The sequence below is a fragment of the Lichenostomus cassidix genome, chromosome 1 (assembly GCF_008360975.1).
Source record: "Lichenostomus cassidix isolate B80296 chromosome 1, HeHo_3.0, whole genome shotgun sequence".
In the NCBI taxonomy this organism is placed as follows: Eukaryota; Metazoa; Chordata; class Aves; order Passeriformes; family Meliphagidae; genus Lichenostomus; species Lichenostomus cassidix.
The window spans coordinates 88,934,301-88,959,871 of NC_139479.1; the positions used below are offsets into that span (position 1 = coordinate 88,934,301).

At 41.8% G+C, this 25,571-nt stretch overlaps 1 protein-coding gene across 2 annotated transcripts; it reads left to right on the forward strand.

Annotated features, from left to right (window-relative positions):
- The first annotated feature begins 3 nt into the window (after window positions 1–3).
- Window positions 4–23,413, forward strand: GDAP2 (ganglioside induced differentiation associated protein 2). 2 transcript variants are annotated; one of them, XM_085069724.1, is made up of 14 exons: window positions 5–149; window positions 1,559–1,805; window positions 3,333–3,472; window positions 7,329–7,482; window positions 8,957–9,045; window positions 10,971–11,047; window positions 12,117–12,276; window positions 13,799–13,949; window positions 14,881–14,957; window positions 15,626–15,702; window positions 16,273–16,412; window positions 17,018–17,072; window positions 21,589–21,732; window positions 22,639–23,413. In XM_085069724.1, exons 2-14 carry the CDS (start codon window positions 1,630–1,632, stop codon window positions 22,684–22,686), a joined length of 1,488 nt encoding a protein of 495 aa, XP_084925850.1. In that variant the 5' UTR covers window positions 5–149; window positions 1,559–1,629; the 3' UTR covers window positions 22,687–23,413. The 2 variants fall into 2 exon arrangements, with proteins under 2 accessions (XP_084925858.1, XP_084925850.1); XM_085069732.1 differs by lacking the exon at window positions 16,273–16,412 and having other exon boundaries at window positions 4–149.
- The last annotated feature ends 2,158 nt before the right edge of the window (window positions 23,414–25,571 follow it).

Sequence of the window (25,571 nt, forward strand, 5' to 3'; positions counted from 1 at the left end):
CGGCCCGGCTGCCAGCGCGGCCCAGGCTCCGCCCGGCAAGGGAAGCGGAAGCGCGGCAGACGAGCAGCTCCGCTGGGTGATGTCGCCAGCCCGGCGCCGAGCGGGAGCCTGTGTCCGGGCGGGGCTGGCGCGGCTCTGCGGCTGTGCCCGTGAGTGCGCTGCGCTGCGGTGCCGCGGGCTGCCCGGCCTGCGCTGGGGGGAGCCGGGAGGGGCCGCGGGATGCCGGGCGGAGCGGTGCCGAGTCCCGGGGGCGAGCCGAGGGGCGGGAGAGCCGGGAGAGCTGCGGGCACGGCACCCCTGGGCGCTGGGGCCTCCTGCGGCTGTGCGCCCCGCTCCGAGCCCGACAGCCCCTGGGGGCCGCGGGAGGGCCCGGCAGCGATCATGGGGAGCTGGCCCCGAGGAAGGTGTGCGGGGCGCTGCTCCTGCCCCTGCCGCCGCAGCCAGAGCCCGGGCTGGGCTGTTCGGCAGGGGAAAGATGCTGCTGGAGATGAGCTGCTGGCTGGGACCGGTGTAGCCGCGCTTTCCTTGCCTTTCTCTCTCATTGCCTTTTCTCCCAGCCAAAATCTTATTTACGGCTTTCTTTGTCCTAGTGTCAGCCTTTATTACCACTCATGTGAGCCTGGATGCTTGGCTGTTCTGTTTTGTTGTGTTGTGTTGTTTTCCCCTGGCTAATGAATACACTTAGTAAGTCACGTTTCACAATTACCCCTTGTGGGTGCGATCGTTTGAAAATTATTATCAATTATGAACCTGGGAAAGGGATTAAGTAGTAGGTGTGTATGTGGCAAACTGAAGTTACTTATGTGGCTATGTTTGTGCTTGTTTGAGTCACCAAAATGGTTCAGTAGCCACAATGGAAGTGTAATAGCCAAAGTGTTACCTGTTGGCTGCTGAACAGTGAGTATTGGCACGTTTGAGCTTTCATCTAGCAACCTGTGCCATCTCAGGTTTTACAAAATCAGTCCGATGGCAGCGTTTGGTCTTAAAAATCACTGGGCCAGCGTTCAAATTTACAGCTTTACTGTTTCTTGCAAAACTGATTTGGGTGAAGGGGTTTTGTGCCTGAGTGCATGGCTGTTAGAACTATGTGACAGGGGCATTGTGGTTTGGGAAGCTCTGTCTTTTTTATTTATAAGTATTTACCAGTATCTCTGAACGAATAGATCATACATTCCCTGCTACAAATTTGTTTTTCGTTAAGATAAAGAAATAACACTTTTCAGAAAGACTGAAATTCCTCTCTGCACTCGGGAATTTGTTCTCATGATTTCCAAAATGCAAGATTACAAGTCAGTTGGATCAATTTAGTAGAGAAGGTGTTTACACCTTGAATTATGGAAAGAGGTTTGTCTCACTGTGAGCATCTGCATTGCCTCAGTGCATACAGGTAACAAAAGAGGGAGTGTTTGAGTGGCAAATCTGTTTTTCTGTCTTCTGCTGTTATTGCATTGCAGTCTTGGGAAAGGTCTGGCTCCACGGGGCAGTTACTTTTCGTGAGCAGCTGGTGACCTGGTTTGATTTTTTTTTTTTCCTTTTTTCTTTTTGTTTTTCTTTAAAGCACCTGGAAGACTCCAGTGAAAATTGGAGTGTAACAAGTTGGCTGAGAAAGGGAGTTGTTGTTTCCATTCCATGGATCCCTTGGGTGCTCCTTCCCAGTTTGTGGATATTGATAGTCTGCCAGGCTGGAGTGATTCCTATGAGGCCAAGCAGCTGGATTGTCGCCAAAGTCCTGTTGAAAAAGCTCAAGTTGATGTTAGATCACCTTTTCCATACAGGAAAGACATCAATGAAAAAATAATCTTGTGGTAAGTTCGATGTGGCTCTTGTGTGTCAGTCATCACTTCTCTATTTACTGCAGGATCCATATGCTCATGTAATGATCACTGCCACAGAATAAAGCTTCTAAATCCCCTTTTCTTGAATCAAACATTACAGATCTGGGAAGAAAATAATATTTTTGTTCACTGTAACTTTGCAAGTCTGAGATTTTGCTCCACCAAAGGTTGTGCTCATAGGCAGTCCTTAATGCAGCAGACTGGAGCTGTACTTCTAGCTGTGATACTGCATGCTTGGTATTAAAACCTAGTTGGGCACTTGGATATGAGATTCTTATTTTTTAAAAAATATGTTTGCTGTCTACTAGCTTTTTTCTCTATTTGCTGGCATTGTTCTGCTTTCACTTTTCTGTTTTAAATCAGTATTTCTTTCTTTCCTGTCATTCTCGTGGCTTGCTTTTGGCTCTTCCTGCCCATCTTTCCTCCGTTCTGTGTTTTGTCTCCATGCTTTTCTTCCAATATCTGTTGATAAAGTGTAGTGTGCTGTACTTACTTCATCAGTTTTTCTTTCCTGTAATTCAGATACTTGAACCTGGTCTCTAGGTGAATAACTCTTAACTTAATCACTGTGAAGAGAGAAGGATTTCTCAGGGGTGCAGATTCAGGGGTCAGCCTGGACCTCTTTCTGGTTAATATATACAGGAAATGGGACTGTTCATGGGTTTCCTGAACCCGATTAAGAAAAGAAAGTGAGGAGTAAAATGTTAAACATATTTTACAGCTTGGGCAAATCTGTGCAATTTCAGCTGTTAGTTTAGTTTCTCCCTGTGCGTGGGAATCTTTATTTCCCTTCCTATGCTCTTTGATCCCAAAATCCCCAATGGCTGCTGCTGTGCCAAAAAGCAGGTCAGAGTTCTGCTGCTCCATTGTCTCTTATGCATCTGTGCCTTGTTTATCTTCTGCATGTCTGACCCTTGAACAGCAGAATGGACATGATCAAACCGTGGGTTCACAATTTGGGAACGAAAGTGAGGAAAACTTGTTCAGCTAAAGTGTCACTCTAGACCCACAGTAGTGTGAGGAACAACAGCAGTAAGGTGCCTTGGATAGTCTGTCTGTAAAAATAAAGGAGTGCATTAAAAAAATCGTTGAAGTTTTGAAAGCAATACAGCACAAGAACTCTCCTCTTATCCCCAAGAGAAAATATATCAGTTTTTGGAAGGTGTGACACTCCATCAGTTTAACAAGCTGCTTTGCATGTTTGCTGTCTGAGTTGCCCTACATATAGCTACAACACTGCCTCTTCTACAAATATCCCTAAGTTCTGCTGAGGCTGGGACTCTTTAAGGAGCTGACATTTTGTATGCAGTCTGTCTTCATCAGGTAGAGGCAAAGGATGATTTGGCTTGGTGAGCGTGTCAGGGTACACTACGCTGTGTGGGCACTGGAGTCCTTTTAATGCCTTTCCTGTAACTTGGCATTTCCTTGCTTGTCAGCACTCATTTGAGAATATCCTGCTTAGCTGTACATTCAGCCTGCAATAAATTGTTTCCTCAGGAGAGGAGATGTCGCGTTACTGAACTGCACAGCCATCGTAAACACCAGCAATGAGACTCTCACGGATAAGAATCCAGTGTCTGAAAGTATATTCATGCATGCTGGGCCTGACCTGAAGGATGAACTCCAGAAACTCAAAGGTAAGCGGCCAGAGACATTTTTATTTTATTAAAATCTCCTGTCTTTGCGTACAAAGTGTCAGGATTGGGGCAGAAACGGAAAAGGTAGAGCTTCCCCCAGCCCCAACAGCTGGTGGTAATGTAAAAAAGAGGAAACACCTGCCAATCTAGTCTCCTTTTGCTGTGCACATTACAGATAATTGAAAATCTGTGGCAGATATTTGAGTTGATGGGCCCTTACTTTGTGATACAATAATTCCCATTATGTGAAGCCACTTTGGCAGTTAGCTTTCAGAGCTTTTGCTCAAGGGACCAGTCTTGTGCATCTTGAGATTTTATCCTGCTCAGTGTGTGTACATTGTGAAAGACAGAAACTGAGGTTCACCATTGCAGAAATTAAGTGGATTCTGTCGTACACTTTGGGTATCCTCTTTCAGGATATTAATATACACACAGTCTTTCAGAAAGATATGGCAATAATGGATGGATTGATAAAACACTGCATATCTAAATAAAGTCTTTGTGACTTCTTAAGTTGGTTCATTTGTCTCTTGTGTACAACAAATTGCTTTCTTAGAAAGCTACAAGAGCAGGCCTAATGCAAGGCTATTCTAGAAATGGATGAGGTTTGCCTAGGTTCTTTATTAGCAAAGTTTATTGCTGATAATGAGGGATGAATACTCAGCCTTTTTTTTATCTAACAGGCACTGGGAGTAAGAGTTTCCTTATTTTGTGTGTGACAAGCAGGAGTTTACAGTTATCCAAGGTCATACAGAAGTCTAATATGGTTTGCAGATAAAAATTCACATCTCTAGTAACTCTGGTAGTGAACTGAATTTTGAGGTCTCTGTGTAGTACTGCTCACTGTGGGTAACAGTTTGGTCTCCTTATGTGGTAACAAAATGGATATAGAAGAACCATATTTCTAATATAAACTCTCAGTAGCTTAAATTGCAATTGAATAGAAATCCTCTGTTTCTATAAAATCATGCTTTGCTGATTTAGCTTGCTTTTTTTTGAGTAACCTAGAAATAAAACAGGAGGAAGAGTAACCATTTTGTAACAGTGAAAATTCAGTGTGTGCTGTGGGTGGAAATGGCTGTTAAAATACAGTAGGTGCTATAGAATAGTTAGGACCCTGCTATATATGCCAGAACTCTTCTAAAATGCACTTGGGTTTCTTGTGTGCACTGAGAGGTGGGAAGAGAGGGACTGCATTTCAAGGAGTCCTTAAAGTTTGGGATCTGTCAGCTCATTAGGGAGTTGTGCTCAGCTTCTTAAATTCCCTTTTACCTTGCTGAGTTATGCGTAGTTTTGCATCTTCTACCACGGTGAAAACACTCATGTCTTCTCCCTGTAATGCATTCTGCAGGTTCACAACTCCATATGAAGACAGTTTTCTTTTAATGTTGTGCCAAGAGCTTTATGGAAATCAGTTCTACTGTGACAACCTACTGACATGTTGTGTGGGGGAGGAAGGAGAGGCTGGGTTACAGATTCAGGTTTTGAGCACCCGTAGTACATTTGTCACAGTAGCAGAAGTGGATGGAAAGCTTAGCTAAGAAATCAGTTTATGATTCATTTGTCATCTCTGCTTACTTTTTGCCCTTTTCCCATTTAGCCTGGAATTTTTTTCATAGGAGAATGTTTGTGCTAAAAAAGTGTAAATGTATGGTCTGTGCTCTAAAGCTGTAAAATGGATGCATTTTCAGTTAGGTCTCTCCTGCCTTATTTCTGCTGCTTGGTATATATTCACATTTCATAGACTCCAAGAAAAATCATGGTCTTAAAGCATGTGACGTGCTGACCCTTCAAAGGCCTGTGCCTTCTTTAAGGCTCAGCTAACTTGTATGTTCTGGGAGCACTGTTAGTTTTGATTCATGCAGAAATACTACAGCCAAGGGCAGGCTGGCAGACGAAGTGCTATTGACATAAACTTCCCTATCAACAAATACTTGTTGCAGTCTAATAAAGGCCTTCTGTAATAGTAATGCACCGTAGTCTTCTAGCTCTTGTGATGCTTTTTCTCTGCCACATGATGCAGAGGATTCACACTTTCCATTTTAAACTTGGAGAAAAGCTATTCTAATGTCTGAAGTCTCACTGGATAAAAAATAGGATCTTGACTTTGTTCCCTGTTTTGCCACAGTCCTTGACTCATGCAGCTCACCTCACCCTGTATCTTAAATTAGGAATAGTACCTGCAGCTCATTTTAATTTTGTGTTATAGACATCTCCAGGCAGAAGGCATTGGGAAGTGCAAAGTGTGATCTAAGTGTAGTTAAAGATTACCAATCTGCTTTCCTGAATTTGTTTCCCTACTGAATTCACAACTGTACCTCAGTCAAACTTGCTTAACTTTTTTTTTTTTTAGACAGTTTTTCCTACAGGCCTTGACTTGCTCTTTACTAATTGTGAGGCATGGGAGGACCCCAGAGGAAGAATAGTAACTTGGTATCTGATTTATTGTTTCAGGTTTGACTTCTGCTTTTTCCATATTGTGCTTATTTAATTGCTCTCTTGAGCTGTCTTAGAGGCTGTGCAGGAATTCAGAAGAGTGTGCTTAGTTTTAGTATGGTGTTTTCTTCCTTCTGATTAACCCAGAAGAAGCACAGGGGAGGTCTATAGAACCTAATGATGGGATTTGTTGGATCAAAAAGTTTACAAGATGCTGGCTTAAGGGCAGCGTGTGTTGCCATTAAAAAGATGTGCTTGAAGGCACATGCTTACTCCTTTGAGTAAGGAAGATTCTCAGCCTGGAATGTCTCCTCCCATAAAATATGCTTTCATGCATGTTGATAGCCTGCCTGAGCACTGTGAGGAAAGAGTGGAGTTGCAGAGGTGAACATCCCTGTTCAGTGGGCAGCTTAAGCCCAGCTGCTGCAGTGCTGCTGCCTGAAAGGTGGCTACAGCTGCTTCTTCATTCCCTGCTGTGGGCCCTAGCAACCTATCAGAAGATCAGGTTGAAAGCTAATCCAGTGAAAATACTGGTTTTCAGTTAGATCAGAAAGCTGAAGCACAGCTGTACAAGCAGAAGGAAGAAGATTAGAAAATACTTGTCTTTGAGGGTAGGGAGACCAGAAGTACTTCTTCCACTGTCCAGACCTGGAGTGGACTAGATTTAGGTGAAGAAGGGGAAGTTTAACAGACTTTTCTTCCATGTGCTGAAGGAAAAACAGATTTCAAACACAGTATCTGTTCCTAGAGTATGTAACTAGGGGGTGCTGGGAATGAAACAAAATTTAATGTATTGCTTGAACTTCCTTGCCTTGAGACTCGACATCTAGTCTGTCAGGAGAGTATGAGCTGCACAAGGATCATGCGTCTGCCTTGTGGACACGAATAAACTTGCAAAACAGCAAGCTCCCTCATTCTGGGAGCATAAAATAAGCAAGTGCTTGATCTATTCATTTGTAATAATTTAGGCAACAATGGGTTTGTTTGATAAAGAAGATTTGTAGTAATTTCATTTAAAAATTAGTCTCCCCAAACCAAGTTGTTAAATTCATGACTTTTTATTGCTGGCTGTATAGTATACTTGTGCTTCAGTTCTCTGCACATTATTAAATCATTTATTCTTTTGGCTCTATAAGTAGCATAGTAAGCACTGCAATTCAGACAGAATTTCTAGCAATTTCTGGTTTGTCTTTGTATGCATAGTTTTACAATTGAGAGGAATGAGCACAGTTCTCACCTCCTCAACCTGACTGGGTGCTAAGCAGCTGGTATGAGATAGGATGCTATCCTTAATATTTGATGTCTAAAACACTGACTTCTATGGATGAATGGAGTCTGACTGGAGGAAGACAAGGGCATGAATGCTTCTGGCTTTCTTACCATGACATGGACACTCACCCTGGTGTTTTATTCATCCCAGGTTGCAGGACAGGCGAGGCCAAGCTCACGAAAGGCTTTAACCTGGCTGCCCGTTTCATCATTCACACAGTGGGCCCCAAGTACAAGAGCAGGTATCGCACGGCGGCCGAGAGCTCCCTGTACAGCTGCTACCGCAACGTCCTGCAGCTCGCCAAGTAAGCACAGCCCTGCTGGCACTGGGTGCCATCTGGGCACAGCTGGCCTGGAAACTCAGCCCTGCACAAAGGCCAAACCTCTGTGAATGTCTTCTCGTGTATGCTGGGCTGGTTAAGGGAAGGAGGACATTAGTGGCATCATGGTGCACTTCATGTCTTTGGTTATGTGTGCTGTGGTGTAGAGGCATTCAGTTCCTCAGAGGAGAAACATTAATAATTGCTTTGGGTTCTGTGCTGGAAAACACGTATAATGGGCTTGCTCAAGCAGCAACTTCATGTGTGTCTGCAGCCATGTGGACACACCCACAGGCAGATCTTACTGCTATGTTAGTTCATGTGTTTGGCCTCAGTGCCCCTGTACAACAGACAGCTAAAATTCTGAGTCAGGGAATAAGGTTGCTTCTAAAGCTACAGTTGCAGCAGCTATGTTTGTAGTTTTTTCCCCTTCTGTCTGCGGTATTTTCTACTTCCTCTTAACAAACAGGGGTTTTTCTTCCTATTTTTCTGTGTTCTTTCCTGTGTTCTCTTCTTCTACTGTTGTAGTGCTAGCAGTCACAATATATGACTGAGCAAGAGCAGTGTCAGAAAGCATACCTAACAATTTTTTAGGATTGGGAAGATCAATTCTTCCAAGGCTGGACTGTGTGTTACAGTGCAATAGTAACTGTTTCATAATCAAGATTACAGCTAAGGTTTTTAGAATGTATCAGTTTTATTCTGCCTTAGAAGTCACAAGTAAATTCAGGCCTGGATTGAAAACTATTAAAAACTATTTAAAAATTCTGACAGTTCTGCATACTGAATGTCTTTCAGCCAATCTATTTTCTAGAGTAACTTTTGATGTTTGTGAAATTGTCTACCAACTCTGAGCTTGCTCAAACTCCTTTGATGACTGTTGGCAAGAGCTCTGCTTTACTCTTCTGAAAATGTGGCTCAGTGCTGGAAGCATCTTACTAGTCTTAAAGTATGTGTCATCCATTCTGATGGTTGTCTAATCATACTTAAGGTTGAGTAAGCCACCTTGGCCTGTGTCCAGATCTCTAACAAAACAAAATCAGAGGTCAGGTGAAGGAACAGGAGTGTGTATGCATTGAAGAGTACTTTTTTTTCCCTCCTTCTCCTTACTGTCAGTCCTAAACAGGAATGAAAATATTTTGGAAAAGGTTGCAGGGAGCTTGAGGGAAGGACTTCATCCAGAATATGAGAAGCTGTAGGAACCACATAACTGAGGTAGAAGGAGAAGTCTGTAAACAAGCACCAGAGGAAGCAGTGTGGAATAATTAATAGTTCTCTCCTTCTCTACTTAATGGGGGTGTGTACATCTTGCCAGGGAAGAATCCTTCTGCAAAAACCTGTAAGAGGATTACTGCTGCTTAGAGCCAGGGAAGAAGTTATTGGTGTTCTGTACTGTCCTGAGAGATGTCTGTTCAGACCTGGCCGTCTATTCATTTGTTCCTCTTTTTCTGGATTCCAGGGAACAGGCAATGTGCTCCGTAGGATTTTGTGTCATTAACACTCTGAAAAGATGCTACCCCTTGGAGGATGCAACCCACATAGCACTGCGTAAGTGTGCTGGAAAACAGCATAGACTGGATGGCAGCATTCAGCAGGTCACTTACCTCTGACAGATTGCTCTTCGTATGGGGAAACCTTTTTTAGGGGGCTGTGGTTCATTAGAGGCTGTAAAAAGACAAGGCATTCCATGGTTGATCAAGAAATGGAAGATAAAAACAAATAATTCTTTCTCTCAGTAAAGATCTCTGGGATCTCATCAGTAAAGGTCCATAGGAATCTGTGCTAGAACTTGCATTCTTCAATGTATTAATTAATAACCTGAAAAAGATGCTAAAAGTGAGGTGAGAGAGTTTGCTGGTAATAGAAATTTGTTCAGAATAGCCAAGATGAGACCTTACTGTTTAATACTTGTAGGCAGACTCGAGCAGCAGTGAATTTCTTCTGCTGATTTAGTGTCATCAGCACATCCAAATGTAAAGTGATATCCTTCCCCCACTGACCCACTCCTACAGGCTTCTGCCTTTGCGTGTAAAATGATGGGCTGATCACAGGCAGCAAAGCACTGAGATTATAATAGTTCCATGAAAACAACATCTCACAGGAGTTCAAAACAGCAAGCTGAGTAAGACACAACAAAATTAAGAATGTTATGCAATAAGTCAGTGCTTTGTTCACCCTTTAAAGCTGCACATTCAAAAAGAATATAGTAGAGAAGTTGAGGAGGTCAACAAGGGTAGAAAAAGGCAAGAAATAGCAAAACAAGCTCAAGACTTTTTCAGACTGGAATACACCAGACTTGAGGGGAGTGTCACAGATGTCTATAAACTCATGAGTGGCATGGAAATGGTGAAAAGGAGTCAGCTGTTCACTGTCTCCAAAAATAAGAACCATCAAACCATGTCAGTTCAGAACAAACAAGGGGAAATGGTTCTTAAGCTTATGATATTTGTTTCATGGAAATTCTTACTAAAAAGCATTGCTAAAAGTTTTCAAATTTCCTTGTGTTTGAGAGGAAGCTATATTAATATTAAAAAAAATGAAGGCCACTGAGAACAAATCAGAAAATATCCTAGGTTGAAAATATAGAGAAGTGCTCAAACAAGACCATTATATACTCTTGTATATATACTTCTATACTGGTTCCTACTCTTCTGCCATCTCTTTTGCCTTTTTCACATGTTCACATATGTTCAGAAGAGTTTGCTGTGGAACTGTGTGACTGCATTTGTTATGTAATGTTGCAACTCAACCCAATCACACATGAATTTGTGTACAGTAGTACACAGGAAATATTCAAAAATAGCTCCTTTTTTTCCCCTCTGATGTTTTTTGAACTCCCACTAAGGTATTCTCTGTAGATAACTTCCTTTATTGTGTCTTCTGTTGTCTCTTTAGGTCTGTATGCTACTTGATAAAATAGTGCTGTATCAACCAATTTGTTTGGACACTTTCTCTCTTGATTTACAAAGAGAATTTTTATATGCCTCTTTGGCACAGCTGACCCCAGAGATTATGTGTTGCTGAGCCTGTCTTAAACCAGCTTCTGCTGTAGCTTGCTTATATTGCTTTGCTGATAACTTAGGGCAGAGTAACTTGTTCTAAGAATGTCTACTTTTAGCAATTTGCACAGGACTCTGTAAAGGAAGTATTTGGTTTGATTTTTCAGGGCTATTGAGTCACATTTCCCTGTTTAAGGAGTGCCTAGTAAGCTAAAATCAAAGAGGGTTATTCTCTGTTTGTGTCTGTCTCTAAAGTCAGCATTAGGAGAGAATGGAGATGGAACTTCTAATGTGCCTAGCAACCCATTTGATGTGTTAAACCACCACTTAATCCACACCTGCCTATAGCCTGTGGAGCTATTTAGTATGAGGAGAGATGTGTCTCTCTTTTGCACTCTGAGTTCTTCACTTGTAGTTGTGTGTGTAGCTTTCTTCTCCTGTTTTGCTAACTACATTTAATCTGCTTCCTTGCAGGCACAGTTAGGAGGTTTCTGGAGATTCATGGAGAGACTCTAGAGAAGGTGGTGTTTGCTGTCTCTGAGCTTGAAGAGGTATCTTCTTGGCATTCATTCCACCAAAATTCCTGGGCATGTTTGATCTTCTCTGCAGCAGTAAAGCTGGATTTGGATTTCCCCTTCAGATCACACAGACTTTTGGTTTTACAGCATCCTTCTGTCTGCTCCTAGCATAGCCTCTTTTCCAGTACTGCTTATGCTCTTAGCAGTCAGTGTGGACACTTGGAGAATCTTTCTGCTTCTGGCTTTTGTGAGGGAGCAAGTAGGGGAGGTGATAGCATGCAGTTGTGCTAGATGCTGTCTCTTGGCCAGAAAGGAAATTCCTCACCCGAAGTTTCCTCCTTACACAAAAGATGTGCTTGAAGAGGGCCAGTTCAGCATGCCTACAGATTACCTACAAACATCTTAAACACTGCTTGCTGGCTTGTTGGAATAGCAAACCTGACATTTAATGATCTGTGTTCTTAAAGATGCAGGCAGTTTGAATATTGACTCTCCTTGTACATTGAACTTGTTAATGGAAGTTCCTGTGCAGAACATCCACACCTCATTCAGGTTCTGGGGCACCTGGATAAGGAAAATAACTAATTTGTTGGGGATCATAAACATGCTAATCAATTGGAGAGAATCCATGAAGTGGATTCTGCAGAGATTTTCTGCATTCTGCAGAGATTTTCACTATTTCCCTTCATGTAGAGAAGGATTTTCTTGTTTGGTTGGTGCTTTTCCTTTTTTCCCAGACAGATCACTAAAGGTGATCTGTGTAGTGGTGCATTTTAACATAAGCAATCTTAACAGCAACATAAACAAGAAATCTATTGTCTATGCATATTTTAATATCATTACAAAGTTAAAGTATCTGCAGTCTACCTGAGTTCATGCAAGTTGAAGCAAAGTCCTCTCAAAGTCCCTTGCCAGGCTGGCAAAAAAACCAAAAAGTTAACCTTGATCAAGGTTACTTGCCTTTATTCCCAGCTCACAGCCCAAAGTAAGCCAGTATTTTGCCTCTACACAGCTGAGATATTCCCTGCTACAGAGGCAGTGGCTGTTTAAGCAAAGAGCACGGGTGCGTGATAGACCCTTCACGCATTTTTCTTATTTGTAGGCCACTTACCAGAAGTTGCTGCCTCTGTATTTTCCGAGATCGTTGGAAGAAGAGATCCAATCCTTGCCTTACCTCCCTGCAGATATTGGCAATGCAGAAGGGGAGCCAGTAGTACCAGAGCGGCAGATCAGGATTACTGAAAAGCCAGGTGTTCCGGATGGTGAGTTTGTAACTGGACTTTGGAATCAGTATCTCTGTGTGAAAATCAGTGGGAAAAACAGAAAGAGGAGAGAGATGTTATCCCACCTCAGTTCATCTAAGGCAGGTTATAATGGTTCCAGTTCTCAAGCTGCCTCATTGGCTTCATGTGTTCCCCAGCAGTGACTGCAGTAGAGTTGTTCTGTGATTTTCCTTCTTGATGGTAGAGGTGGTTAGTTCATTCCCTCTGTAAATTTTTTCCCAAAGTGATTAGGATCTGTGAAGGTGTTTTTGCAGAATCTTGTGCAGCCCCTAGTTGAAAAAGGCGTTATATATACAGTTAATGGTCTGTGTTGTGTATTAGCAAAGTGTCATTTACGTATTTGCAAATGTTGTCTCAGAGGATACAATTCTGTTGATGCAGCAGGGATACAGTGCATCAAACTAGTAGATGTGCAATAAAAACTAGCAAAAACTCCCTAAAAGGTAGAAGAACTAGATCAACCCAGAGATCAGTGTTTAGAAATAGCTATCAAAGTTCAGTGAAAGTCTGGTTGTAAAGAGGTTGCTGTCAGGATTGAGGTGAGATACATATAGCAAAACAGTTTAATATACTCATGGACATAGCAGACACATTCTGCCTTACTTGTTAAGCAGTGATGTGAAAGTTTTACACTTCTTCAGGCAAAGCCTTAAACCATCCGAAGCAGATAAGTTGGAATGAGTTTCAATTTTCTTTTGTATAGCCAGTTGGGATAAGGCTGAATATTTGATATTTGCTGCTGTGGCTGATCTGTGTGAGGTATTTAACCACTAGCTAATAATTTGTGAAATGACTGGATTTGCATAGGTAAGAGTGAATTTGTGTAGTGGAATCCTGCACTCTTGTTCCATTACTACTGTAGCATGTCACGCTAAAAGGGGAAACTCAGTTCCTGTCCAGATTGCCCAGAGAGACAGTTCTAGAAGTCTTAGCAATATGCCTGGATGACATCAATTCAGTGGAGCATTCTGTCACCAGCAAGTGAGCCTGTGCTCTTCTGTTTCATCACACAGTCGTGTTGTAAACAATACTATAAAAACAGCTACTCTCAGATCACTACAGCATTTGTTCAGGAAGCGTCAGTGATATAAAAAGTGAGCCCTTTCTACAGTACAGCTTCTAAATTAAAGCTGCAGCATCTGTGCTTCTGCGTGCTTGTTTTTCCCCTTTTGACAAGTAGGGTGACTGCAAAGCTCAAGTCACTCTCTCCAAGCCTTATTTTTCATGAGAGTTAACCCTCTGTTATAAGCTGAAGGCTGGGATTTCCCAGTTAGTTTCCAGGCAAAACAACATTTTCAAGGGAGTCTAGTTCTCAATCCCATGCTGTGATCTGCCAGTGGTACTGGTGAGGTATCAGAGCCGCATCATGGTATCTCATGGGGTTTTGTGTTAGTCTGTAGCATAATGACTGTGTTGTCCCACTGAGAAATGTAGCAACTCATCAGCAGCATTGCTGTCCTGTGCACAGCCCAAACATTTCACACCTTTGTTTCCACTGCAGATGCTTCAGATGAAGAGGGTCTGGAGGCAGATTTGTCTTTCATTGGGTCCCATGCTTTTGCCCGCATGGAGGGAGACGTTGATAAACAGAGACGCCTCATCCTTCAGGGACAGTTGTCTGAGGCAGCACTGCAGAAACAGCATCAGAGGAAGTGAGAATTTGCTTGTTTGTGTGAATATTTGTTAGTTAGGACCAACCCTTATGAATGGTGGTTTTGTTATCTGTAAAGCCTAATCTTCCAGCAAGCAAATACAGGTAAAGCCTGGTGTCACCCTGGATTGATGTGGTAGCTTCTTTGGCCTGAAGGGAGGAGGGAAAGGGTAGTAGGAGGAAAAGGGAAGCTTGGGATGAGCTCTTTAGCACACCCAGTGCATCCTGCCAGCTGCCTTATCCATTTGCCACAAGATGTCACTGTTTTGTCACCACTTTCTCTAGTAGGATCACCTGCTTTCAATACTGCCCACTTGTTCCTGAGGCTCTGGGCAGATAGCAAAATACTTTTCTTCTATTTGGTAAATAAAAGTATGCTCAGGCTTTCTCCCCCTCCCTGCCCTGGTAACCCTAATATGCATGGTCCCTTCTTTAGAAGGTAATTCCATGCAGGACACCTCTAAAGGCACGGTGTTGGCTTGTTTTGTCAGATGAGGCACTGAGTTGTTCACCATTCAAAGGGAAAAAAAATCTATATATGGCACTGGTTGCTGCATAGTTGTGTTTGACATCTAGACTTTTAAAGGAATCTTTTTTCTCTCGTTTAAATACTGACATATTTAAATGGAAAAACCTCTGAGATCTTTTCAGCCCAAATGCAATGCCACTACAGTTACTAGTTGATTTGTATTAATATGTATTAATTGCCCTAGTGAAAATCATTAGGTGTGTAATTAAGACACTAAATATTATTTTTTAACACTTCTTTCTTTAGCAACTTGATAGTTGCTCCAGGGTCAGAAGACAGCAACATTAGAGAGGGTTCAGTCAGAAAAGTCTTGTTTTGTCCTTCCCTTCCCATATGACTCTTCAGGCTTATAATGCTAATCCAAAGAGGAATTAGATCTGACCAGATGTTTTTAACTTTCTAGTTATAATCGCTGGCTGTGTCAGGCAAGAGCTGAAGACCTCTCTGACATTGCATCTCTTAAAGCTTTGTACCAGACAGGTAAGTTTGGGGTACTGATGACTGATCTATGTTGTCTCAAAGTAAAAATATTTTCTTTGGACTTGCATATACAATAGGTCATGCTGGAAAGCAGAGCTGTGTTTCTGGAGAGAAAATCTGCTCAGCACTTTGGCTGATATCTTAGGCCCTTGTGAAAATCCACAGCTTACCTAGAGCTTTGTGTAAATATCAATGTTGTTTGATACCTTCTGCAGAGTAGCTGCAAATTTAAATTCTTTTGTTTGCCTTAGGCAAAGCTCTGTGGGCTGCAGGAGGTCCATGAGGTATGCTCTGGGAATCTGTTGTGCATTGGAGTTCAGAGCTTGGTTTCTGGGAAGAATTTTGCTTCAGTGGTAGAATTGCAAGTGGCGGGATTTTTTTAAAATAAAACCCATATTATTATTTGATATTTAGGTAAATATGGAGTACACAGGCAACATAAAATTACAGTCCTTAAGTTTCTCAGATGTGATACATGTTTTTCTGGATCCGAATAGGTACTGGTACAGTGAGAGCAGTAACTGAGCATATTTCCTCTGTTGAAAACCAGATGCATTGCAAAAGTTGTGAGCTGAGCCTCATTCTCCCTGGTTTGTAAGGGCCCAACTAAAAAACCTGGCATGACTGAGAGAAGTTGAGACATCTTTCTTTCTTTCTTTCTTTTGTAGGTGTAGATAACTGTGGCCGCACAGTGATGGTGGTGGTTGGAAGGAATATCCCTGTAACGTTGATAGACATGGAAAAGGTAAGGCTTTGTACAGCTAGAGTAGTGTAGGTTACATAAGAATGTTTAGGATGGATAAGTCTGATTATAAGGATAATTTAGTGTTAATACTGGAAACATTTTTTGTAGAAGACTTACAGTGTTAACTGGAAAGTATTTTTATAGGCAGATAAAAATGTATACCCTTACAAAGCTATGTGTGCAGTGGGCTGACACTTTCCAGTGAGGCTATTTTTAGAAAAACATGGCTCGTATGGACTCCTTTTTCTTCTCACGAAGAAGGGGAGTTACCCTGCTTCTATAACCGCCAAGATGTGAAGAGTGAAATGCAATGATTCAGATTTAGTTTTTCATGGAAACAACAAGAATTTTATATCTCCATCTGTGAGGTCAGATAGACAAAAAAGACATCCAAGTTATTACAGTCAAGTTGAAGACTTGGAATGTTGGCCCTGCTTTTATAGCTGAAATGTAATGCTATCCAGCCTCATGATTCCTAATTTTTAGATGAAATAACAAAAGCATATGAAGATGTAATGCAACTGTGAAAGGGTTCTTTGCAAATACAAATTTCATTTCTTTCTGCCTCAGGCTCTTCTGTATTTCATCCACGTCATGGATCATATTGCAGTGAAGGAATATGTCCTGGTGTATTTCCATACACTCACAAATGATTACAATCAATTAGACTCTAACTTCCTGAAGAAACTCTATGATGTTGTTGATGCCAAGTGAGTGTCAATAGGAAAAGAACATGTTCTGGTCTTCCACTGTGCTATGCAAATATTTGTTATTCCCTGTATCTGGTTTCCCATTTATTTGTGAGAGTGCTTTGCTGGGACAAAGTCCTAAATAACTAACAAAGGCAAGAAGAAGGAAAAGATGTTTTCTTTCCTTCTCAAGTCCATCTATTAAACCAAAAGTTCTGGCCTCTGCCATCTCACTTTTGGAGCTGTTAGGAAGGCACTCGGTTGTATTGTCTGTCAGAATCCAAAGCTGGAGCTTTCTGAGCCTGGCTTTGTTGAAATGTGTTGCTGGTTGTGAGGGGAGAGGCTTGGGTAACAGTGGCAGTCATAATTTGTCCTTAACCTTCTTTCACTTCCTACTTGAAAAGACTGAAGGCTGTGATTTCTTTAACTGAAAAATCACCATTCTGCTTTTTTAAAAACTTTCGTTTTCCCTTTACATTTATTTTTTGGTATCTGCCTTTACATTAGATGAACTTGGTAAAATTCATCACAGGCACTTAAGAAAAATTATCACTTTGGCAGTTGGTTCGTGTAAGTGACCTTAATTAGAATTCACTTTTAAATATTTTTTTATTTCTCTAAACCAGGTACAAGAGGAACTTGAAGGCATTGTATTTTGTCCACCCAACATTTCGTTCAAAGGTAAGGTAAATCTTACAAAAGAAAAGCTTATCTTGCATGTTGGTGGAGTAGCATGTAAGCCTGTAGCATGAGGAACGTGGAGATATATACATAGAAGACTCCCAAAATTAGGAAGTACCTTCTGGATCCACAGCAGAACTTGAAATTCATCCTATCTTTGATTTAGGTGTAATCTTCCAACCTTTGTGATAAGCTGAACCCTAATGCAGTGCACACTATCTGTGCTCTGGTTTTTGTGTGCTCTTAACAGAGAGAGGTGGAAGCTTTGAATCATTTTTCTTTTAAAGGGAAACATCGTGTCCTGCTGCCTTTTGCTTGCTGCCTGCCATGACCAAACACTCAGGGAATTCTTTTCTGTGTAGTTCATCTCCTGGGTGTTTCACCTTTTCTTTCACCAGAGGAGGTATCACAAGTGTGTCCTGTGTGTCACTTCAGAGGTGCTCTGCAAAGGGCAGAGGGCAGTGTGAGAGGCAGCAGTGAGATCAGTCAGGGTTACAGTGTAGAGCAGCAAAGAAAGATGGGAAGAATACCTTTGATGGAATGCAGAAAAATCCTGTTAATCCATCAGGAGATGAAAAACTGAATTCATCATGCACTGAGTTGTTACCCTTGGCTGGGATCTGTGTGGGGCAGCAGAAGATGGAGCTGATTCCCTTCTGGACTTCACACCCACTACTCCTATTGCAGCAGTATGAGTACTTCAGATGAACTAAGTGGCAGCAGCAGCTCTTCCTAGAACTTTTGTTTGTCCAATTAAAAGAGTCCAATTAAAACAGAAATGTGATCCTCCACGTTCACTTCAGATTAACCTCTGTGTTTATTCTGCTTTTTGCTGACGTTAATCAAATTTGAGAAAATTATATGCCTGGAAAACCACATCTGTTTGCACATGTTCAGCAAGAATTTCTTTGCTAAATTTCCAAAGAGTCCTTTCTTTGCCTGTGCACAGCTGGGACACCATGAGACTTGGAGCTTCCTTGTTTTTATGTAGATGAGACTGAGGCTTCCCAACAGCACAGCTTCTAGTTTCTGTTATGATATTAGTTATTCCCACAGGGTACAGATCAGAGGTCTCTGTCCTAGAATTAGAACTTGCAGCTCTGATGCTTATGAAAATGTAGGAGCTGGCATAGAACATTACTAAGGTCACAAAGTTGAGTGGGAAGGCTGAAGCTAGGAAGTGCTAGTGTTTTAGTTTCTCAGCAGCACTTCATCCCCCTCCTCTCTTCCCATATATTTCTATTTAGTAGAGAAACACCTTTTTTTGTTGGAGGATGAGAACTCATCCTTACTGGTGTCTGTTGCTATCTTGTCTGTCCCTTTGGAAACTGCAGTGGGACTCAACAGATCTGTAGGGGAAGCAGATGGTTGGTGGGAAGCAGAGAGGGTGAGAGACATGGAGTTCTCTGACTTACTGGAAATAGTATTGGTTTGTATCCTATTCTGGCAGCACAGCTGGAGGCAAAAGAGAATGTGTATTCATGTCTTTCTGCCAATCTTTTCTATAACTGGAAGGGAAGCATGATTGCTTCTGACTGTTGCATGGACTATCAGCTTATGAAACATGATGGGGAATATGCAGCAGAAAGCATGGTGAAGAAGATGGCTGCTTAGAGGGAAGGATTTTTCTCTCCCCTAGTTTATTTTTGGCTCTTTCAGGGCTCTTGTCCCCATGGAAGATTGCTAGCTCAAAAGCTTCAAATTTCTTAAAAAATGTTTGGCACATTCATCTTCCTATTTGGATCACTGACTTCCTTCCCTAGAAGTAGTGGGAAATGATACCCCATCCTCAAATGCAGGAGGAAGGCCTGTGCATTCATGCAACTTCCAAACACATTACCCTAGTACACAGATCTTAAATCTCTGGTATAAATTGTCCCTTTCAGAGCAGTATTGAATTCTGTCACAGTGGATGGCTGCCATCTGTTAGAGTCACTTTTGCTTATTTAGGGGCTAAGAGGAATGAAGAGGCTTTTCATCACGACTTCTGGAAAATCATATGTCCCTAGAAAACCAGCTTAGCTCTCCATGTACTTTATGGTGCCAACAATGATTCTTGTTCAGTTTCTAGATACGAAACTTGTAAATTATGTATTTTCTGGGGATAATGGCCTTTCTAGAATACATGGAGTTTGGTATGCAGGGAGGAAGGCTCAGCAGTTATGCAAAAGCACAGAGTAACAGAAGCAGGGTGTGCCACTGTGCAGTCCATTTTTGTACCCTGATCCTGCCTTTCTTCATGCTTCGAGTGTTCTTGTGAGCTGTGCAATGGAGATGTTCTTGCCTCTGCTATGATTTTGTGACATCAGCAGTTTTGTAGGCTGGAGTGGCTCTTGCTGTGTGAGCACTTCACTGCCAGGCCTCAGATCAAAGTGCCCTGAAGTGCCATCACAAGTTCCTTCATACTCTTGCATGCAAAGTTCCTCCTGCTTGGTTTTGATATAGCTGCTGATAGAGAAATAAAGGGCTTTTGGAGGCATTTTTGTGTGACTTCTCTCGGTTCCCCTCTTCTGAGAGCTTTCCAAACAAACTTTGTCAGAGCTTGTATTCTGAGATGAAGCATAAATGGCTTGATCTGAAAGTCTCACCCAGAATAATTCTGTTTCCATAAATGGCTGTGAGTCAAGAATGTTTCAAAACTGAAACATACCTGAAGACTCAAATTAAATACTCATCATCATCGTAATCTTTATATTTATCGTGAACAATTTTTGTCTTGTTTTCCTGTAACAGTCCTAAGAGCAGTTTCTGGAGATCAGATGCCAGTGGAAAGGTTATTGCAAATTAGGTCATTCTTTACACAAGATCCTTCCAACTAAAATTTCCCAGATTTGAGTAAAATTCTCTTTGAGGTATGACCAAATTAAGAGATTAGTGACACAACTAATCTGTGTTGTGCTGGTTTAACTGTGGGTTTATAGCTTGGCAGAGTGACTTTGATAGCCTTTTATTTAGAGTCAGAATATCAGGACAAGAAAAATGAAGGGAAACTTCAGCAGATGTCTAGATTTTTAACTTTCTTTGGCTGCAACAGCAGTTTTTGTGATGGCTGCAAAAATATTCCCTATTAGGCTTTTATACATTAAACATCCATAGCAATTATATTTAATGATAGTCACTCATAACGTACCTTGAAATCCATACTGCTTTGCTGCAAGATTGAGAAGGTATTTTTCACTCATTAAACTGTCACTTTAGTGTCACTTATAAGAGGTCTTGTTAGAACAATATAATGAATAATGGATGCCAGTATAATCTGTCTCCCTGCTTTCTGCTAACATAAATCTCTAATTCTGCCCTCAAAATAATGAACTGATTTCAGAAGTTCTATTGTGTTCTTTATCTCCCTTTCTCTTTTTCATTGCTCCCTTCTCATTAAAATAAACTGTTTTGAGGAGGCAGCACAGTTAATCCAGGACAGTTTTTAGGAATTTACTTTCTCTTTAAATGTATTCAGGCAGATCATTTTCATTGACTTAATCTTATGGCTTATTTGAAACTCTTGCTTTCCTCAAGGCTTTTCTTGCATTGTTGCTTCTTTTCTGTTAACTTACTGCAGTCAAAGCAAAACTATCAAACAGAATGACAGAATAGTCAAGGTTGCAGTGGACTCGAGATGATCTGGTCTGGCCCCTTTGCTCAAAAAGAGTCAGCAAGAACTGGTTGCCCAGGACCATGTGATTGATTCCCAGTATGAGCATTTGTGACCTGTAGAACAGGCGTTTTTCCTTCAGTGTGCCAGGAAAAGAATAGATAAGAAATAAACAAGAAGTAATACAGTACTTAAGTTTGGAGAAGGTGGGTTCTAAAGGTAAAGCTTGTGCAGTCAATCTAAGCAGGAATATTTAATAGCTCCTAGAAGTGTCAATGCTGTCTTACTGGTCTTTGAAAACAAAAATTCTGTATACAGTTTGTACCCAAAACAGACAGAGGTGTGAATACTTAAAGTAAAATCTTGTAGAACAAGTTGATAGGCTTATTCTTGTAGAGTTAAATTGATAAGGCTTTGATAAAAAAGGTGGTAAAGCAAAAGCTCACCCAGACAACCCAAAGCAGAAAGGAGATTTCAGCAGAATCTTTGAACAGCGAAAGGTCCAGTTTCTCCCCTCTAACTGCCCTCTCTGTGAAAACTTGAATGTAAAGAGTTGAAAATGCTTGTGACAGAATCAAATAGGTCATTTTCTGAGCTGGCTAAACTGGGAGTGAAAACATGCCACTATACTGATGGGGTTTTGAGGACAAATAGCAGAATAGCTGTCACTCTTGGAGTGTAGAAAGGGACCTTAAGCTGCATTTGGGGAGGGATGAGTGTGGAGTGAGAAAACACTAGGCTGAAGCTCTCAAGACACTGCTTGCTAGCAGTTGGTGGTGCATGCTTCCTGACCTTGTTGTGTTACAACAATGATTTTAGTGTTTTAAGTTCAACTCAAGCCTGTTTCACAGTGGATATTACATTGAACTTGAAGGTTTTGAAACAGCACCTTGTCAATTGGTTTTTGTTGGGTTTTATTTTCAGGTCTCAGCATGGTTTTTCACAACCTTTACAGTCTCAGGGCTAAAGGACAAAATCCACTATGTGGAAAGCCTTCAGCAGTTGTTCACAGCCATACCCCCAGAACAGATTGATCTTCCCCCTTTCGTCCTCGAGTATGACGCCAGGGTAAGTGACTGTGGCATGTGGCCACCAGGAGTCTGTGCCCTAAGGGCAGTTCTTGTGCTGCTCCCCTTCTGCTCTGCAAGAGCTTGAAGGGGACTGACTTTCACATCTTAAGAATGGGGAGAGGAAAGAGGGAAGGTTCCTGGAGAGTCTGTGTTGTTCTGTGGGTGATGATTCTCTGAATTTTTTGTCTACATCAGCCCAAGCAGAGGGCTTGGCTAAGAAAGAGGCTGCTTTCCCATTAGAGGAGTCTCCTATGTGCATAAAAGGCAGCTTACCCTTCTTCAGCCAAGAACTGTAACCTAACACACTAACAGCACGTGGACAAGATAAAATTCAAGTTACCTGCCGTACACCTTATACTGACTGGAAAAAAAGAAATAGTATCCATGTTTCATCTTCCCTGCCATGCATACTAACAAGCATGCAGGAAAAGGAGAAAAAACCCAAAACAGCAGGGAAAAATGGAACAGTAGAAAGGTGCCCTACCTTTGTGTTGGACCCTCTTCCCTTCTCCACCTCAGGTCTCTAACCAAATGGTGGACTGAATATGGCTTGCATTGGTGAAATGATTCCAAAGAGTATGTGATGTAACTACAAAGTAGTAGCCAGAGCTGTGTGTCTGCATTAGCAGCTTTGTCTGAGTGACTGGCTGTGCCACCATTTGTGGCTTCCTGACATCACAGCTTTGGCTTAATGGCAAAAGTTTAACTTGCACTTTCTGCTTAAAACACAGGCAAAAACAAGGCCTGTGTTTACCAGCATAATCCTCTCTGGATGAGTTGTGAGAGTCACTGTACTCATGGAAGACAAAGCCAGAATACCTAATTATTTCTGCCTCTGTGGCAATTGTACTGAGGTGTATTGGAGAAGACTTCTGTTCAACTGCTTATTCTTCTCTCGTTGCAGGAAAATGGGCCTTACTATTCTTCTTATCCTCCATCCCCTGACTTGTGATCTGCAGTCCTGTGATGCTGCCAGTTTCCCATGGATCCAATGACCTGATGCCTGCCAAAACCTGTGCATTTACCCATGTACAGAATTCAGAGAGAGGGTTTTCCTCCCCCAGCTCTGGTATTTTTTTACTGATGAGATATTTTCAAGCACTCAAGCAATCAGAGAACTTTATGCCACTGTGAACTGTACAACTATTTCAAATATATTTATCCAATGGAAAAGCTGATTTAAAGATCACCAGACGCATTTTTTTGTTTGTTTTGTTGTTATTGTTGCTGCTGCTGTTGTTTTTTGAAGCTGTTACATTATTTTTCTGAACGGACTCTCTCTTTTCTGGGAAATCCATCCAAAGTTAAATGTTTTAACTAATACTATTTTCCAGCTCTGTTTGTTATACCCATTTCTGACTGGTCTGTACAAATATTGTGTAGTACCAGCCTGACACATCACTCATCATATGGTCTGTGTTTCACATCTGATTACTTTCCCTTTCTGTTAGTACTGATTACTTTAGTCTTGACCCAGCAAAACTGTCTGGAATTGGGAATGCCATGTCTGCAGGCTGAACAAATCACTACAGCCAAGCCAAGATTACTCCAAGACTTAGTCCCATAACTGCTAGGTGAGCTAGGAGCCTTGAAAAAGTCCCTGTCAGTTTTCATTGGATGATGTGAAGGACCATGTCAGGATGCCACAACCTTCCCAGTAAGAATAAAACTGAAAAGCATTTGTGGTTTCTTTTCTCTGTCTGTACTCATTTATGTTCTTCTTTGCTGTGGCCAGATATGTTTGTATGACAAGTGGATGCCATCTGCCTAAAGTGTGTATGGAGGGGAGGGGGAAATGGTGGCTCCAAGCCCAACCTCTGGTGGCAGAGATTGTTTCATGGGGGTATCAGTTGCCTCTGATTGCCACTCATTGATTTTTGATAGACATGATACATGCAAGAGAGCTTCGCCACAGGTAACTTGAGGAACTGGAGGTGAGAAGTGTTTCAGAGCTGCCTGTGGAAAGCCAAAAGAGGAGGAGGAAGGCTCCCTTGTAAAACGTAATCAGGGATGGCAGACTCAAGTACAGAAGGAGTAAGTCTTTGGTAGGGAGAATGTCACAATACTGCTGAACATGCGAATGATGGTAGATTTTCATTATTTGATTCTAATTGCTTTCCTACCCTGGCTTGTATCTGCTACTCTCTCTTTACCAAAATTCAGTTTTCCTTGTTTTCTGCTCCTGCAGTAACTACCTTATTTAAGCATAAGCAGAAGTCATTGTGAGATATCCTAGAAGGTGGCTATTCATGCCTATTGAGCTGGTTAGAAATTATACCCTGCTCCTGCTTAAAGATATTGGTGGGATAAGCAGAGAAAATATCTCCCTTGGTCGTCTAATTGCATGTCATGATTTCTGTTTGCAGTCAGAGAGTTTGGGCTTTTGTAAGTTAAAAGTGCAGTGTGAGACAGGCCATACTGAGTTTCCTTTCTTTCCTACTTTTGCCTCCTGGCTTAGTCTTGTGTTTATTCTGCATGTATCCTCAGCATCTTGGGATATCTACTGCTATGTCAGTCACAGATTAAGGTAATCACTTGGCTGGGGTTTATCAGTCATGCATTACAACATATAAAAAGCAAGTGGGTTTGCTTTCTAAGTATCCCTCAGGGTCCTTAAGTGATTCCATGATCACATCCAAGGTGCTGCTAAAAGCTGGAAACTCCAGCGCAATGGAAAACTCCCTTAGCGTTAATACTTGGGAGCGTTGCACCTTATGGTGTGTTCACATGTGATTGATTCAGCACTTTTCTGCTGGGTTTGGAGAAAGAAACAGCAGCAGTTTGTAGGGACACCACGTGTCCCTCCCGCCTCTTTTCACCTGGCTGTTCACAGCTGCCCTTGTCTAGTGACTTTTATAGCCAGCACTGAATTTTCCATGCTTCTCTAACGATTTGTACAGCTTTCCACCCCCGGTAACCATCTGCTGTTTTTCACACCCGTGGCGTTTCCAGTGGGGCTGTTGCAGAATAGCCTAATGGGCAGATTAAAGGTGATTCAGAGCTTATTGTGGAAACCAAACTCTCAGCTTGACAGTTTTTAGATGGTTGCTGTCCCTTTAGCTCACAGATGGCTCAGAGTCATAAAACCTAAACATTTCTTGTTAGGACTCAGTCTGCACGTTTTCCAAATGTGCAGTCATTTTCAGAAATTATTTGGCTCAATGAAGTGTGAATGTGCCTCCAGAGCACTTGCAAAGCAGAAAGGAGATTTTGGCACTGTGCATCTTATTGTGTATATTTTTCCCTTGAAAGACTTTGTTTTAAATCTTATTTCTTACCCAAGTCTTGCGAATCTCAGTGGCAAGACAGACCTGCATTGTGCTGCAAAGATCCTGTGTTTTCCAGTGAGTCTGGAGTTGTGACAATTTACCAGCTTAATGTTTTTAATGGAAACATTTAAAAATGTAATGTGACAGTGAAAAGACCCAAATCCCTGAAATGCTGAGGATATTCATTGCTATTAAAACGTTTCATTGTTTAATTCTAATATACAAAAAACTGCATTAAACTAGCTGAGCTGCATTTGTTTTAGGCAGAGATAAACACTGGCATGCCCTAGTTAAGGATGGACACAATGCTTTCCTCTGGAAGGCAGCCAGGGAGGCAGTCTGTGCATGTCATAACTGTGCATTTTATCATCCCTGCCCAGTGTGGTCACTGCAGAATTAAAAGTTCTGATGAAGGGTTTATTGCCTTGCTTACAGCTGTCTCACACCATCTGCAGGCTCAAAAAGGGGAGTCTCCTTACAGAAGTGTAATTATGAGAGTCATTATTCACCTCAGCATGGCCCTGGGTGTTACAGTGGCAGCGTTGTTGTCAGTAAAACTGGGCTGTGG